This window comes from Dysidea avara, chromosome 4, assembly GCF_963678975.1.
Source record: "Dysidea avara chromosome 4, odDysAvar1.4, whole genome shotgun sequence".
NCBI lineage: Eukaryota > Metazoa > Porifera > Demospongiae > Dictyoceratida > Dysideidae > Dysidea > Dysidea avara.
In genome coordinates this window covers 41,448,033-41,463,949 of record NC_089275.1, presented here as the reverse complement: position 1 = coordinate 41,463,949, position 15,917 = coordinate 41,448,033, and the positions used below count along the sequence as shown (strand labels likewise).

General features: G+C 40.3%; 1 protein-coding gene and 1 long non-coding RNA gene across 5 annotated transcripts; one reads left to right on the top strand and one right to left on the bottom strand.

Annotated features, from left to right (window-relative positions):
* Positions 1-1,341: 1,341 nt before the first annotated feature.
* On the bottom strand, positions 1,342-15,872 carry LOC136252169 (proprotein convertase subtilisin/kexin type 9-like). 2 transcript variants are annotated; one of them, XM_066044558.1, is made up of 4 exons: positions 15,445-15,872; positions 5,384-6,347; positions 1,659-2,538; positions 1,342-1,407 (listed from the first exon to the last, which is right to left on the bottom strand). In XM_066044558.1, exons 1-3 carry the CDS (start codon positions 15,856-15,858, stop codon positions 1,697-1,699), a joined length of 2,220 nt encoding a protein of 739 aa, XP_065900630.1. In that variant the 5' UTR covers positions 15,859-15,872; the 3' UTR covers positions 1,342-1,407; positions 1,659-1,696. The 2 variants fall into 2 exon arrangements, with proteins under 2 accessions (XP_065900630.1, XP_065900629.1); XM_066044557.1 differs by having other exon boundaries at positions 1,342-2,538; positions 15,445-15,871.
* Positions 3,032-4,633, top strand: LOC136252173 (uncharacterized). 3 transcript variants are annotated; one of them, XR_010699392.1, is made up of 7 exons: positions 3,032-3,367; positions 3,414-3,525; positions 3,574-3,673; positions 3,723-3,962; positions 4,018-4,078; positions 4,133-4,191; positions 4,248-4,633. It is a non-coding gene; the product is annotated as an uncharacterized lncRNA (long non-coding RNA). The 3 variants fall into 3 exon arrangements; XR_010699391.1 differs by having other exon boundaries at positions 3,033-3,367; positions 4,018-4,072; XR_010699390.1 differs by having other exon boundaries at positions 4,018-4,191.
* Positions 15,873-15,917: the final 45 nt, after the last annotated feature.

Here is a 15,917-nt window from a genome sequence, read left to right as displayed (position 1 = left end):
GGCTTTTTGTTAGACAGAACTTGCTTCATGATATTAGACTAAGTTAACATGACAACTACCTATCACAATAAAATTTGACTTAATTTGGACCAAAATTTCTTGATCCTCATATATTTAGTAGAGTGGCAAAGTGAAAAAATTTACTATGCTGAAACTGCATTGACCATGCAGCACATTCAGGAGGTGGTTATATTCATCCACGTCAGCAGGTCATATTCCTAGGGACCTGAGCTTGTATAAAGCTAGCTAAGCTATCCACCACCAGAAAGGTATTTTATCTGTGTTAGCTATCAAACTAACAAAGCCACCAAGACCAGCTTGCATGGCATACTAATATTAGAATTTATACTGTTTTTACACAGTTCCCTAATGTGGTATACATTCAACTGAAATTTCACAAAAAGTCTAAGTACCTCACAAATGACACTTTGGAGAACTTTACCATGGCTAGGAAGGTGACCTGATCAGGGACATTAATTTTTACTGTAGCTATAGATGTGTATAAACATCCTGAGCTTTAAGGTGTTGATGACCTTATAGGTAGAAATAGTTCTAGGCTACATACAAGCAATCATAAATCCCATCCTGAGACTGAACAAAGGCAAAAACCAAAAACTGATAACAGATTGCTGTGGTAATCACAACACAAGCTATTAAATGTGTTTACCTTGGAACTCATAAAAGTGAGTTGTTGTTACTACAGTCTGGTGCGCCTTGAGAAAAATGTGTTGAATTAATTTACGTATTGAAATCATACATATGTCCAGGGTATATATGGAAAACATTGACACACTTTCTGTTCATTCAAATGGGTCAGCTAAGTGACTGTTGTTGTAAAGGACTGTTGGCAAAGCTATTCTGATCCAAAATAACTGAGTGCTAGTTTTGTGAATTGTATAGCCACTGCAAGATCTTAAAACAATTTGCACACGTGACTGGATTTGCGAAAAGGTACCTTTTCCACATTTTACATGCCAGCAAAATGAAATGATGCAACAGTTGACTCTTTATATATCTACTGATTGACTTACTCTTAGTTTCAAAATGCAGCCAGATATGCTGCATTTGTGGAAAATTTTAGGCAATTTTAATTTGTGATAATAAAGTTGTGAAACACCAAAAATTGGGTGTGCCATTTTGCAAATCCGGTTACATAATTACAGTTATTAGTTGTAAGAGTATAGGAAGTGTAGAAGACTTGGGGAATTGTACATTATCATAATCCTTTCATGACATGCATATCCCATTTTGAATATTTGCATGTCCCAGCAATTGCAAGATGTAATACTACATGCCTCTAACTGAACCATAAAGTCTTTGGGCATGCAAAAAGCGGAAGTATTTGGTGTTAACATACAGTACAGTGATACATCATGTAAATATACATAACAATGCAAAAATATAATTGTGACCGGATTTGCGAAAAGGTACCTTTTCCACACATTTGACACACCAGCAAACAAAATAATGTAACACTTGACTCCTTATACTGATCAACTTGTTCTTAGTATCAAGATATAGCCAGATACTATAGCTACATTCACTGAAACTTTCAAGCAATTATTTACCATGATCAAAAAGTTATGAAGCTTAAAAGTGCAAAAAATGGGTCAAATTTAGTGTGTGAAAAAGGTACCTTTTCGCAAATCCGGTCAAATATATAGAGGTTGTCGATAGATAAACATGTATATAAATATTATTTTCTAAAAACAGCCATGAACAATGGTACTGATGATTGGGAGTGTACGGCTACAGCAGTCATACGGAATCCATCTTGTTGATGACTGTCAGCAATATCTGCAATGTCTTTTACTTGGTATGAGTGAAAGAAGACATACTCACAATCTCCGATCTTCTCATTTGTAAATATTGCGCTGTATCTAGTTCTGCTCTTAATTGTAAATGAGCTAACATGCACCAACAGAAAACCATTCTTTTTCTGCTGGTTAACCATTCTTTGCAACCCTCTAAAGCCTAGATCGTCAAACTCCACTGTTTGTATGTCATTATTTCTTCTGTAAAGTGTTGTGTAACGTCTTCTACCTCTAGCATCTATGGTAATTGTCCTGTAGGCTAGACTTAATCCAGCACCATAAGCAGATGAATTGCTTCTTGAATTCCTACGACCATTTTGTTCAAAGTATACTTGCACGTCAGCACCGCCCCTCATCTTACTAAACACAATGATGTGATAAAGAGTGTCACCAACATAGTATGATATAGCACACACAACAGAAAAATTTTTAGCAGCCATATCCTTCACTGTGGATTGTGCAGTAGCTGTATCAATATCAAACACGACCTGATAATCTTTGACATTGTTAACTTGTTTATAAATTATTGCAAAGTACGTCTCATCTCCTTTCACATAAGGTGAAATATAGGAAGGTACCAAATTACTACGTGCCAGATTCCTGATATTTCTTGTCAATCTACTTTGTCTAACGGATGGGTAAAGCACAGTAGGAGGACAATCCCATGGTCTTCCACATAGTGGAGGTGGTGGTGGTGGACATGGCATAGTAGGACAACGTCGTTCTGTAGCAGCAAACAATACATATGGCATAATATATACGTACAGTACATACAAGGCAATTACATATGTAATTCATTGATAACAAAATGTCATAGCCAATCACTAACAATTTATTACAAAAAATATATCATTTTCTTGTAAAAGAAGTAGTCTATTGCATGGTTTACTTTTGCAAAAAATGCCAATCCTTCTCCCACCATACTTTCTTGCTATATTTCGTTTTCTAGAGGGAAAACCAATGAAATTTCAACCTTATCTGTTGAATACTGTAGGAAAGCAAAACCTTTTTAATGACAATATAACTGCTTTGGTACATTATGGAACTAAACCACACTTTCCCTTGTCACTTAGATGATACATCAGTGAACTTCCATAGCACTGCTATAATAGGCATAATGCTAAATTTTAAACTATAATACATTCGCGTTGAGCTGAATCCTGAGTTGTTGATTAAGAAGCCATACAAGATCAAAGGCTTTAAACATAATGTTTATGACGCATTTATTCGTAAGCCCATGTTACGGGCGCGCACTTAATTGTTGAGAATATGTCGTCCAGTGTACCGTCAGCGAGTGCGGAGCGAAACCCTTTTGGGAAGACGTTAAACAGCCAAACGAAGTATCTACTTATGAAACTATGGGAGTACTTTAAGCAAGAAGCGAAGAAATGTAAAATTTCTATCAACATCACGGAGAGAATCTCGAAGGCCACCGGCATTGTATCATGCCTTCTTTGCTGGGTTTTGGCATACATTACGCCACGCAGGGATTTCAAGGACATCCATTAGAATGGAGCACCGCAAGAAAGGCGATTTATTTACGCCAAGAAAAGGTACAAAATGCACTTTGCACAAGCCCGCTCAATTCTTTATCGTCAGGTACAAATGTCCACGAGTCCTTGTTGATACAGACAGTTTTAACCCAGATACTATCAGACAAGATCCATTCATTGTACGGAAGGGAGGAAATCTATCGCTCTCAAAGATTTTGGTAAGTTAAATTTTGAAACCTGGAACTTTGTCACTTACTCCGTCTTAGGCCAACTTAAGAATGATGGTGTTTTCTCTGGGGGTAGAACATTGCTTTAAAGAGTGTTGAGTGATATGGGATTTAAGTACAAGACGATTAATGACAAGAGGTTAGCATTGCAACTGTTTGTGCTTTAATTTCACTACACTTATATGCAGGGTATGCTATGAGCAGCCCTGCATAGTCCATCAGTATCATAAATATTAAAGACGAACGAGGTGCAACAGAACTGAAGGAAGACCAGTTGTGTATTTGGATGAGACTTGGGTAATGAAGAACTTCTAGAGCAATTCCTCATCCAAATCAGCAGTCATAGTGAAGATGGTGATGGTGGTATTAATGAATTGTCCACTAGCAGCAGCAGGTCCAAGTCTTCTTTTGGGCTTACTTCATCTGATGTAAGATTGTTTGATATTTGCAGCATTGGTGTTATAACTTGATTTTGTTCCCCAGGAGTCATCAGGTAGCTGGGATTAAACTCTGTGAAGTACATAAAAATACAGATGAAGTACGTGTAAGTGTGTGCACTTTAATAAAAAATATCATTGCTTTATTGTGCTATCCGAAGTTGAACATACCATCCCTTGTATATTAAATCAGTGCAGGAGTGTTTGGAAGTCACTACAGGTACTATCAGCCCAAATTCATACAAACAGTATTATTTCATTTGTTGAAACTTTTAGAGTTTTTTGGGAATGTAACTTCAAAAACAAAATGCTGGCTGGAAAAACTGTGTACATGTGTGGCGAAGTGATGAGAAAAGTATTAAAATGACAAATTGACTAAATGGGAACAGAAGACGATAGTCAGCTGTGGTGAATGTGAAGTAAAATACATGTTGTTTGGCTCACTTGCAGGAACACCAATGCTACATAACGGATTTTGAGCTGTTATATGGTTTTTTTCTCTTTTGAGGCTGAAGAAGTTTTTACCTGAATATAAGCAGGCCACTTATCTTCTAAATACAGTGCAACAGTGGCCCCAGCTCTTCTACTTATGCAACTCTGTTTTACACACACAACATCTGTTTTATTTTTCTTGTAAAAGTGTATTACAGCCTCTTACATAAGGGATAGTGAAATCATGCGTGTTGAGGGCGGGTATGTGACGTCTGGCTTCGCCACAAACATGTGTCAACATGACCATCAAAGGGCCGCGCTTTAGAGGCTTCCCCATTGAAAATGTATGGCGAAACTTTACAGTGCCATAACGGGAGTGTCTTACATTCGAATGAAGCGCTTTTAATATATTTTTAGTGGATCGAGAAGCGCTACGTATCGAGCTATACAGGAGCCCCATGCGATGTAGCAATCGTAAGTTATTAATCGTTTTTGAGGGTTCAGCTCAACGCGAACGTACTATAAGTTGTTACAAGGAGAATGCACGAAGCTAGTTTAGAATTGATCAGCTTTCCTTCAATTATAGGAGGCATGGTACAAAATTACAGACGGTAATCAGTTTATTTTTAGATGATAGGTACATGATAGATGCACTGTCTGTAACTCAACCTTCAAGCTGAGACCGAAAAGAAATGGGACATAAAGGTAAGTCCATGATGTACATGAGTCAAGCTGAAATGATGTCTAATAGCATAAGGAAATACAAAAATAAACCTGCAGCTTTAGCCATTGTTAAGTTATGGTAAGACATCAGTCAGTTACGTAATTAGTTGGCCAGTCAATCAGTAGAAATTGTTTCTGGCTTAAATTTTGACATTAACTTTTGGCTTAACTTCAATGCTTATACCTTTTAATACTGCTACACTTCATTATACCATTACGTAAAATTTATGGACACTAGTGAATCACTGAGTACTCACTTTTTCCAACATATACCAATTTATTAGGTGTAATTCTCCTTGATGATGGTGTTATGTCCCTCATATCAATCTTATCTTTAGTTGATTGATCAATCAAGATCCGTTTAACATCTGCAGGAGTCAGTGACATATTAGCACTAAGTAAAAGTGCTGCAGCCCCTGCCACTATGGGAGTAGCCATTGATGTCCCACTCATAACACTCTCTCTTTCACACATTTCTTTACACTCTCTCTCTGCTGTACACCCTTTGAAGTCAGCACTAGTGATATCTTGTCCTGGTGCAAATATATCAACACAACGACCCCAGTTACTGCCAGCAAATGTTGTAGCATAAAGAAGATCATTTCTAGCAGTTCCTCCAACTGTAATAGCATCTGGTGATGAGGATGGAGTATATCGACAAGCATCAGTAAGCAAGTTACCAGCAGCAGTTATAACAACAATTCCTTCTTGAATGACCATTTTAATAGCATCATTAACGGCTAAACTTGGTGGACCAATTAAACTCATCAATACTATTACTCTCCTATCTGGTTCTGAGTTAGCTCTCATCACTACATGGTTTAAAGCCAATATGATGTATGTAGAGCAACCTTGACAAAGACATGTCAGTACTGGCAGAGAGTACACTCTAGCCTTCCTTGCTATACCATGGATACCACCAACTGCTAGAGCTGCTACATGAGTACCATGACCATTACAATCAGCTCCTCTTGAATTGCTGGCTGCTATAATAGGACTATAGCCAGCATATCGTGCTCTGTTTTTGCAGAAATCTTTGTGACAATAATTTATACCAGTGTCCAAAACGTATATGTCCACATTCTCTCCATCATTAGGTGGACAATATTTATTGTTAAAGGGTAATCTCCTCTGATCAACACGATCACGATGCCAAGGTTCAGCAGCCATACTAATTAGTTGACCTTCCTCCACAAAGTTTACTGACTGATCTTCACGTACCTACATGGATGCAATTATTAATGACAAAATACTGAAGCAAGGTCATTTTTATACAGAATTTTAAGTTATCTCTCTACTGCATCTCAGTAACAACTGAACAAGATTTGTAGCTATATCTTTTGCACAGGTGTACATAGTCTCATATGGCCAGACCCTATTTTCTCAATGGGACACTTTCAATTTTCACTTATAAGAGCCCCCTCAAAAAGGGTCTGGTCCAGAATCAATATGCTTACTCGTTCTCACACCATATATTATCATAAAACTTATACTAAATTTTAAGAGACATACGGACTGGTAATGCCATGAATGACGACCAGTAGTAGTGGTGAGAGATACAGAGGCTTTAAGGCAAAGAATGACATGGATTGGCTTCTTGTAGAATGAAAAAGGCTACAGGCAAATTGAAAATTTGAGTTGAGGTTTTTGGGTTACTCATGTCTTTCAGAAGTCTTATGCACTGTAAACACAGTTAGTCTGACCCCTGTTCATCACCTACCACTTCACCAGATATTTGGTAGTGATGCACCGATACCGATACTAGTATCGGTATCGGCCCTATTTTGGTGGTATCGGACTTGTATCGGTAAAGCTGTAAATGCCCGATACCAACCGATACTTTAAATGACATCATTTAATTACTTATCAAGATGGCGGCGTACATAGCGCATCAAACTGAGTTAAGCAAAAGCTGATATAAACCATGAATTCCTTAAAAGAAGCCAGCCACTAGCATTATTAGTACAGTGGAAACTGAAGTAAGCCACGAAATAAGATTCATTAAAGCCATAAACTATTATCTTCGTGTAATTGATAGCCACAAAACCAGCAAACTGCAGTTGATGAGATTAGCCCTCGAGATTAGCAAATAAGTTTAGTAAGCTAAATCACTAGCTGTTTCTTGTGAGAAACGTCTGTGGGGCAAAGTATCAGTATCGGATCGGTATCGGCCATTTCCAGCCTCAAATGTATCGGTATCGGATCGGTAGTGAAAATGTGGTATCGGTGCATCACTAATATTTGGCTCTAATTACATGTGCCTTACAATTTAAAGGAAGTGCACTTTTTTGATGTGCAACTCATTAACACTCAAAGGTGTGAGAACAAGTTGCAATATTGATTTTGGACCACACCTGTCATGAAAAATTTGGACCCCTCTATTTCGTTCCCACCAGTTCAAATATGTTGAAATATTTGCATCCCCTAGAACAAAAATGTTTGAAATATATGAATCTCCTCTGAAATATTTTATGCCCCTACAAAATCTTATTATATTAAGTATTAACACTAACATCATTTGCAGGCTATTTTTACACATCGTGATATATTGAAGTCATGGTATATTGTGATTATATACCACTTTAGCGTGGGTGTTCAAAGGCGCCGCTCGGGGTTAACTCGCATATTGCCCGGACAATATCATGGGAAAGTGGTTTGCCAATGACTTTGATGCCCAGCCAGTTCAAAGCAATGATACAATTTGACACGTTATATTGAGCGACATAGAGCTTTGTATTGTGGGGCTTGATTTTGCAGTGGTTGTTAAGCTGAGTATATTTGCTAAGATAAACTAGTTACATTTCGGAAGGCTCCGTTTCATATCAACATGTATTTGGCACAAATACAAGGATATGACAGCCATTTGAAGAAAAGTACACGTGACAAAATAATAAAAAATGACGTAACGTGACTGTTCCCCTATAAAAGGGCCACGTTGTCAAGTCTCATCGGCATTTTTATTTGGCTCTGACAGTTTACACGTGCTAAGACGTTCGACAGGAGACTATGGATGAAGAAACGAAGAAAGTCATCGCCAATCTGTGCAGCAGCGTCAGTGCCATGCAGGCTGAAATAGAGACGCTTAAGAAGGGGGCCACATACAGTGGTGATAACCCGGCCGGTTCGCAAAACAGCGACATAGTACCCGGCGACAATGCTCCTCCTAACAAGAGGAGAAGAACTGTTTCAGAAGTAACTGACAGTCACAGTGGGGATGAAGAGGAGGATGAACCGTTTGTGGACCTTCGTGCGAATGGTGGAAGCGGCGGATCCGGCAAACTTGTTGAAATGTCCAAGGAGGCGGCTGCCTTTATAGAAACAACGTTCAAGTTGAAGTTGAAGAACAGTGAGAGGGTGGAGCGCGCCGAGAAATATGGAGTACCTGACTCACGGTGGTTGAAATGCCCTGAGTTAGACCCTGTGGTCGCAGCTACGATCCCCACGACCTCCCAAAGAGCAGACAGAGCTGCAAGCCGTCTACAGAACTTCTGGCTAGACGCGGTAAACCTGTTGGTCTATGTGTTGGAGAGGGCAGAAGAGTTAGAGCTACCAGCTGAGGTGATTTCAGCTGTACAAACATCCTTACAGTTGTTAGGAAATGCTAGTGCCCAGAACACTATAGACCGGAGGAAAGCCATTCTTACGCAGATGAACTCCCGACTGAAAAGCCTTGTGAGGGATGCTGATTTCAAGGAGGCTGCTCCCCTATTGTTTGGAGACAATTTTGCTACACTAGCTAAAGAAAGACTGGAGGCTGCAGCAGCACTGACAAAGACGCTGAACACTGACAAGCAATCTCGACGGGATTTTCAGAAGGGTCACCCCCAAAAGTTCAAGGGCCACGGGGGTGGCTCCCACTACAACAGCGGCCACTACAAACAAAGGGGATGGCAACCCAGCAGCAGCAAATCTGCCATGAAACAAAAGAAATGACAATTAACAGTCAGTTGTGTGCAAGATTTAACACATGTTGTAAATCATTCATTAAATCCTGTGACCGATATTCAATTGCAGGGTTCACAAGCACATCACATACAGGCTCTCATAAACAACATGAACCTGTTAATAAGCAGCCCAAAGGTGGCTGGGCGAGTGTCACACTTCCTAACAAACTGGGAAGTGCTGACTCAAGATCAATGGGTCCTCCAAACTGTGGCTGGTTACCAACTAGACTTGATAAATGTACCATGCCAGACCCACATGCCACATCAAATACAAACCTCAACAGAGAATGCAACCTTAATAACAGCAGAGGTCGCAGAGTTGCTATCCAAAGGGGCAATTGTAGAGACTCAGCTCTCTCCAGACAACTATGTGTCCCAGATATTTCTTGTGGAGAAGAAGGATGGGGGTCAGAGGCCAGTAATAAATCTGAAGGGCCTCAATCAGTTTGTGAGACAAGAGCACTTCAAGATGGAGGGTCTTCACCTCCTCCCAGATCTTCTCCAGCCAGGGGACTGGATGGCCAAAATGGATCTGAAGGATGCATACCTCCAAGTCCCAATCCATCCAGACCATCAACCACTTCTCACCTTCCTCTGGGAAGAGAAATATTACAAATTCACCTGCCTACCATTCGGCCTGTCATCTGCACCGAGGGTATTCACAAAGTTAATGAAACCAGTAGTAGGGTTTCTAAGGCAGGTTGGTTGTCGCCTAATAATATATCTGGACGATCTGTTGATCTTACATCAAGACAAAGTCCAGATACAGCAGATGATTCCATTGATTTGCCAGCTTTCGAATGTTTGGGATTGATAATCAATCACAAAAAATCCCTACTAGAACCCACCCAGAGACTGGAATTTCTTGGGTTCAAGATACATACCCAGTCCATGAGATTATCAATTCCCCAAGAGAAAATAAGGAAGATCCAACAAGATGCTCGCAGATTAATGGTGAAGACATCAGTGTCAGTAAGAGAGGTAGCCCAATTTGTGGGCAAAGCAACAGCTACTATGCGAGCCCTCCCAACAGCCCCCCTTCATTACAGAGCACTGCAATTCCTGATGAACTCTGTGCATCCAGAGGATCAAGTGCAGGAAGGGGTGACCAGCAAATTCAATTCTGTAGTGCAGCTGGATCCAATGAGCAAATCCGATCTATCATGGTGGATATCCCTAGACAGGAAATTCCTGTCAACCCCTGTTGCCCTACCAGCCCCATCTGTGACAATAGAGTCCGATGCATCCAACCAGGGCTGGGGTGCCGTATTGAATGGCCAGACCAGGACAGGAGGCATTTGGTCAGTACAGGAACAGGAACGTCACATCAATTACCTGGAGCTGTTAGCAGCGTTCCTAGCCCTGCAAGCATTTGGGAAGACCTGGACAGGCGTAGTGGTGCTCTTCTGCTTGGACAACGTGATGGCAGTGACATACATCAATCACAAGGGAGGCACTGCCTCCAACCTTCTGTGCCAGTTAGCAATCACAATTTGGAATTGGTGCATTGCAAGGAACATCTCGCTCACAGCGGAGCACCTGCCTGGTCACCTCAATGTAATAGCGAATCAGGAGTCACGTTCAATCCAAGATAGTTGCGATTGGATGCTCAATCCAGACATATTTCAGAGAATCAAGGAAACGATGGGGCCCCTGGAGGTGGACTTGTTTGCTTCTCGCCTGACCAAACAGCTTCCCCAGTTTTACAGCTGGAGAGCCGACCCGGAAGCTACAGCGACAGATGCCTTCATGCAAGATTGGTCACAACAGCTGGGTTATGCCAATCCACCGTGGTGTTTGATCCATCGTTGTCTCTCCAAGGTGAAGATGCAATTAGCACGAGTAGTGCTGATAACTCCCTTCTGGAAGACTCAATCGTGGTTTCCAGTCGTGCTGGAACTTCTGGAGGATTACCCTCTACTTCTACCGACATGGCCAGATTTGGTAGTGATGCCAATGGGTCAGGAGTTTCTAATGAAACAGGGTGTGCCCCAACTGATCGCCTGGCCTATCTCAGGCAATCCTACTCATCACAGGGTTTTTCTTCAGAGGCTTCGAGCCTTATGCTCGCCTCGTGGAGACACAAGACCAATTCCAACTATGGTTCCTCCTTTGCTAAGTGGGCTAGCTGGTGTAACAAGCGGGGTAGAAATCCCCTTTCGGGACCTATAGCAGATGTCGTGAACTTCCTTGCTGACCTTTCCTCTCAAGGCTACCAGTATCAGTCTCTTAATTGTTACCGCTCAGCAATATCTTCAGTGCATGAAGCAGTGGATGGAGTCAGTGTAGGATCACATCCTGCAGTTGCGAGGCTGTTGAAGGGTGCTTTTCATCAAACACCACCCATGCCTAGATATTCATCCTTTTGGGATGTAGGTACAGTAATTAACTACCTCAAGAGTTTGGGTAACAACAAGGGACTGACCTTTAGGCAACTAACACTTAAGACTGTGATGTTGTTAGCCTTGACTAGACCTTCTCAATCAACTGACCTATCCAACCTGAATATTCAATGGAGGTCTTATCGGTCAGATGGGGTGACATTCCGACCAACTGATTTAGCAAAGCAGAACAGGTCATCTAAGCACATACCAGATTTTTTCTTTCCATGCTTCAAGGATGACCCTATATTATGCCCAGTGGTGACACTAAAGGCCTATGAAGAGCGTACCAAGGAATTTAGAGATTTTCAATCATCTACACCAAAAACTTGTTTGTTCTCTCTTGGATTGGGAAGCACAACCCAGTGACCTCCTCTACAATTGCTAGGTGGCTCAAGGAGACCATGAAGGATGCTGAAATAGATATTAGCATCTTCAAGTCACACTCTGTACGTGGAGCTGCCTGCTCTAAAGCAGCTGGAGCAGGTGTTACAACTAAGCAGATACTAGAGGCTGCGGACTGGTCCTCAGAGGGCACTTTCCAGAAGTTTTATCATAGGAATTTGGATGGGGATGACAAAACTAAGTTTGGCACAAGTGTTTTGGCATCCCATGGTGCTTCAAACCATACATGTTGATATGAAACGGAGCCTTCCGAAATGTAATTTACGAATGGCTCAAGGCACGAAGTGCCTGCATGCTATTTGGAAATACATGAGGAAGGTGAAGTTGAAATATCAACATGTCCCTCCCACCTCACCCTGTTTTATGTTTTAGTTGATGTGTTTCTCCTAGGTTAATTATTATAACACCTGCACAACTGCCAGCAGAAAATTGATGCTGAGTAGGTCACTGTGCTGTGCAAGATCTCAACCAAAGAACTACAAAGAAGCCGATGAGACTTGACAACGTGGCCCTTTTATAGGGGAACAGTCACGTTACGTCATTTTTTATTATTTTGTCACGTGTACTTTTCTTCAAATGGCTGTCATATCCTTGTATTTGTACCAAATACATGTTGATATTTCAACTTCACCTTCCTCATGTAATTCCAAATAGCATGCAGGCACTTCGTGCCTTGAGCCATTCGTAAATTGGCTGTTAGTAAAGGATAATGAAGACACAAAATAATTGTTTGGGAGATCGTGGATGCGTATTTCTACCCACCATGTATTAGCCTTTGAACAGACCACAGAACGGCAAAACTACTACTGCTATGCCAAAATAGGTTAGTAACTTACAGTCCTAAGTACTTAACAACTTACCTTACTGTCCCAATAGTGAAGTTAGTTGGCTTAACTTAGTACATCTTCAGATGCTACTGTATAAAACAAACGGGATGAGTTCTCATTAGTTCTTTCATCTATCAGGTGAGTGTGGCCCAAGTGATATATATCACTTATACCACAGCTGCTTGGTATTTGCTGATATTATACACCCGCAGCCCTCGGGATTTGGGTGTATATATCAGCAAATCCCTTGCAGCTGTGGTATAACTATTAAATATTGCTTGCAAATAAATACATTAATGTAAATGCCTCACAAATGCAGCAAATCACATTTAATATGAAAGTTTATGCGATGGATATAACAATACAAGCTAAAGCAAAACTTGTACATATGAGGTATTTCTAATGAGCATGCAATATTATATTGTTATACAATGGGCACAAGTGCTCTGCCTGATATAAACGCATGAGTCGTCAGGCCTGAAGGAAAGTGTGTTTATACAGGCAGAGCACAAGTGCACGTTGTATAACTGTCATGTACCACTCACCTAATAGGTGGGGAAAGTCTCACAAGACAGCTGTAACACTTATAAAGGCCAGGTTTCTAACATCGATTGTGGGTAACTAAGCCGAACGTTGCAATGACGTTCCCTCTACAGTACTGCAGCCACCTGAGATATTGAAAGCTAGTACGTTATGGGTTATATCACTAACCTGTTACACTTGCTGTTCGACTCTCATCATGTAGTGCTCAGCATGCCAGTGTAATCACCCAATTGCCATATAGACTAATTGCCATGGTGAATCTCTCGAGTGAAAAAAAGCAGCTAATAGCACACTGGCTAAACTCGAATCTGGTAGCATGACAAAAACTGGTTACCACAATTGAACATAGAAGTGAGTATTATTTAGAATATAATAGTTTTATTGAGTCATTGTCGAAGTAGACTACAGTTTAATCTGGGCTTAGATGGCACCAGACTAGTAAGGTGTATAAGTACATTTATATATTATGTAGACTAGAGTTGTGGCCACCGCATTGGCTTTTTCGGTTGCCATTGGCTGCTTGGTAAACATTATACGTATTGGTGACATTATGGCCCACAATTGACCTTTACATGTCAGGTTATAAAAGAATTCGAGTGATCTGTAAGGTGTCTTTCCACCTATTATATATGATGCTGCATTGTTGCTGCTCTAGTTGGCAAAAGACACGTATAATAATAATATTATATCGAGCCAAAGCAATCTCGAACAATGAAGACTTCTTGCCCTTGTACCATTATAATGAAGCCAAAACTTGCCAAAAACAACGTGCTCACAATTAAAACATGCATGCCATGACATACTTTCAGAAAATGGATCATAATTCCATCCTAGTTCACTGTATCAAGCTGAACTAAACACTTCATCATTCATAGAGAATCACGGCATATAAAGCTCACATGAGTCACACATTTATAAAAATGATACCATACCATGAGGTAGGGGAAACCAGATGCCAAATCACAACAAGTGAGTGAATATTGTTCCGACGACTATTCATCGCTGTCTAAGTAGCGCAATGAACAATGAATATACTTTCCAGTGATAGATGGCTTTTGGACTAATGTAGTTAGACAAGCTTTTACACTGCCCATTACCCTTTAGTAATAATTGTGCGTATTCCAAGCTTTATAAAAAAAAACCACCGATATATCAATGTGTATATATGTGGGTTTAAGGGTTAAGGTGCCTGCATAGCTTGGAAGTTCTGTAGGTCTGTATATACTTTAAAAATTAGTATTAGTATAATTATAATAGCATGGGTAGCAGTGAAATTTGGGATAAATACCACTCTTGTTGTATTGGAAATTTACAATTTGGGATAAATACCACAAGTGTTGTATTGGAAATTTACCATTTCCTATACAACAAGAGTGGTATTTATCCCAAATTTCACTGCTACCGCTATTCCCAGTTAATACCATACTCGCTGCATATATATAAGCATGCTGTGCATTAGCATTGCTATGTATGCAATTTGTCACTATGTACTAAACACACATCAACACTAATTGGCACTACATTGTTAACATAAATTCTAGCCAATGAAATTGCAATTACAACTTCTTCACTGCTGTCAGTGAAATATGGGATAAATTTCACTGCTACTATTGAGACTTTTGTACGGGCAGTTAAACAGGTATGCATTAGCAAAAAAATTCAATGACTTTTATAGCTAGAATATAAAGCACCAGTAAATGAAGCAATCTCCGCTGACTCAAAGCGACAGGGGATACAACCATTTAAAACATGTGCTGTAGTAGTAGGATGGGAGAGAAATGATATTTGAAATCCTGCATTTATTTTGAAGAGAGAATCATGTATTTCAAGTGAAATAAGTATTTGCTCTCCCACAACTGATAAGTTTCTGTCTATGATACTAAAAACCTCAGAAATCAGTGTCACTAACTATGTAAATATATTATTCAAAAGTTTTCTGTTGGTTGTAGCTCGGTTTCAGTGGGTAAGGATCACATTTCAGCTGAAATATTTGAACCACCAGTACAGCACCTGATGCCGGCAGCTCTTCTAGAAGGTGGATAAAATATTTCAGAGGGATCCAAATATTTCAAAGAAAAGTGGACCAGAGAGTCAACTTTTTAGGAGGTCCAAATACATCATTTTTCAAGTAATTAAAAACTGATCAGCATCACCCCAAGAAATAGGGTTTGTCCATTAAGGCATACAGGTATTATTTCCCTACTGACACTTCACTTACCACTTTAAGAGCATCGTCATTCAACTCAGCGATCACTCCCAGTCCTATTGCAGAGTATCCACACAATCCTTGTACTGGTACAGAACCTGAAGAGACGTTCTTGTTTAGATCACTTAACTTTCCCAGCAATCTACCAAAATCATCAAACTCGGTGGTCTTCTTCAGTTTAATGATATAGCTACCATTTCTTCTAACACTTGGATCTGAACTCCGATAAAAAGGAGCAAGTCCTGGTGTGTTATCTACCAGATTAAGTTTAGGAGGTTCTTCACGAGGAGGCGGCGTCCTTTGAGCTACGACTAACATCGTTACACAGCATACAGAAAACAGCAAATTCGCACGGACATTTTTTACTCGAACCATAGCCTCGTCTCCTAGACCACAGATTTCTGGCGGTAGATTGATTCTCATCATTCTCGCGCGCCCGATCACGTGAGCTAAGTGCCTTATGGTCAATCGAGTTTTTTCGCGTA

Excerpts from the sequence above, each read along its gene's own strand:
- LOC136252169 (XM_066044558.1), bottom strand. The coding sequence starts at position 15,858 with ATGATGAGAATCAATCTACCGCCAGAAATCTGTGGTCTAGGAGACGAG. Across the intron at positions 6,348-15,444 it reads ATGACGATGCTCTTAAAGTG|GTACGTGAAGATCAGTCAGT; the intron begins GTAAGTGAAGTG and ends GCATCCATGTAG. Across the intron at positions 2,539-5,383 it reads ATTGGTATATGTTGGAAAAA|AACGACGTTGTCCTACTATG; the intron begins GTGAGTACTCAG and ends TTGCTGCTACAG.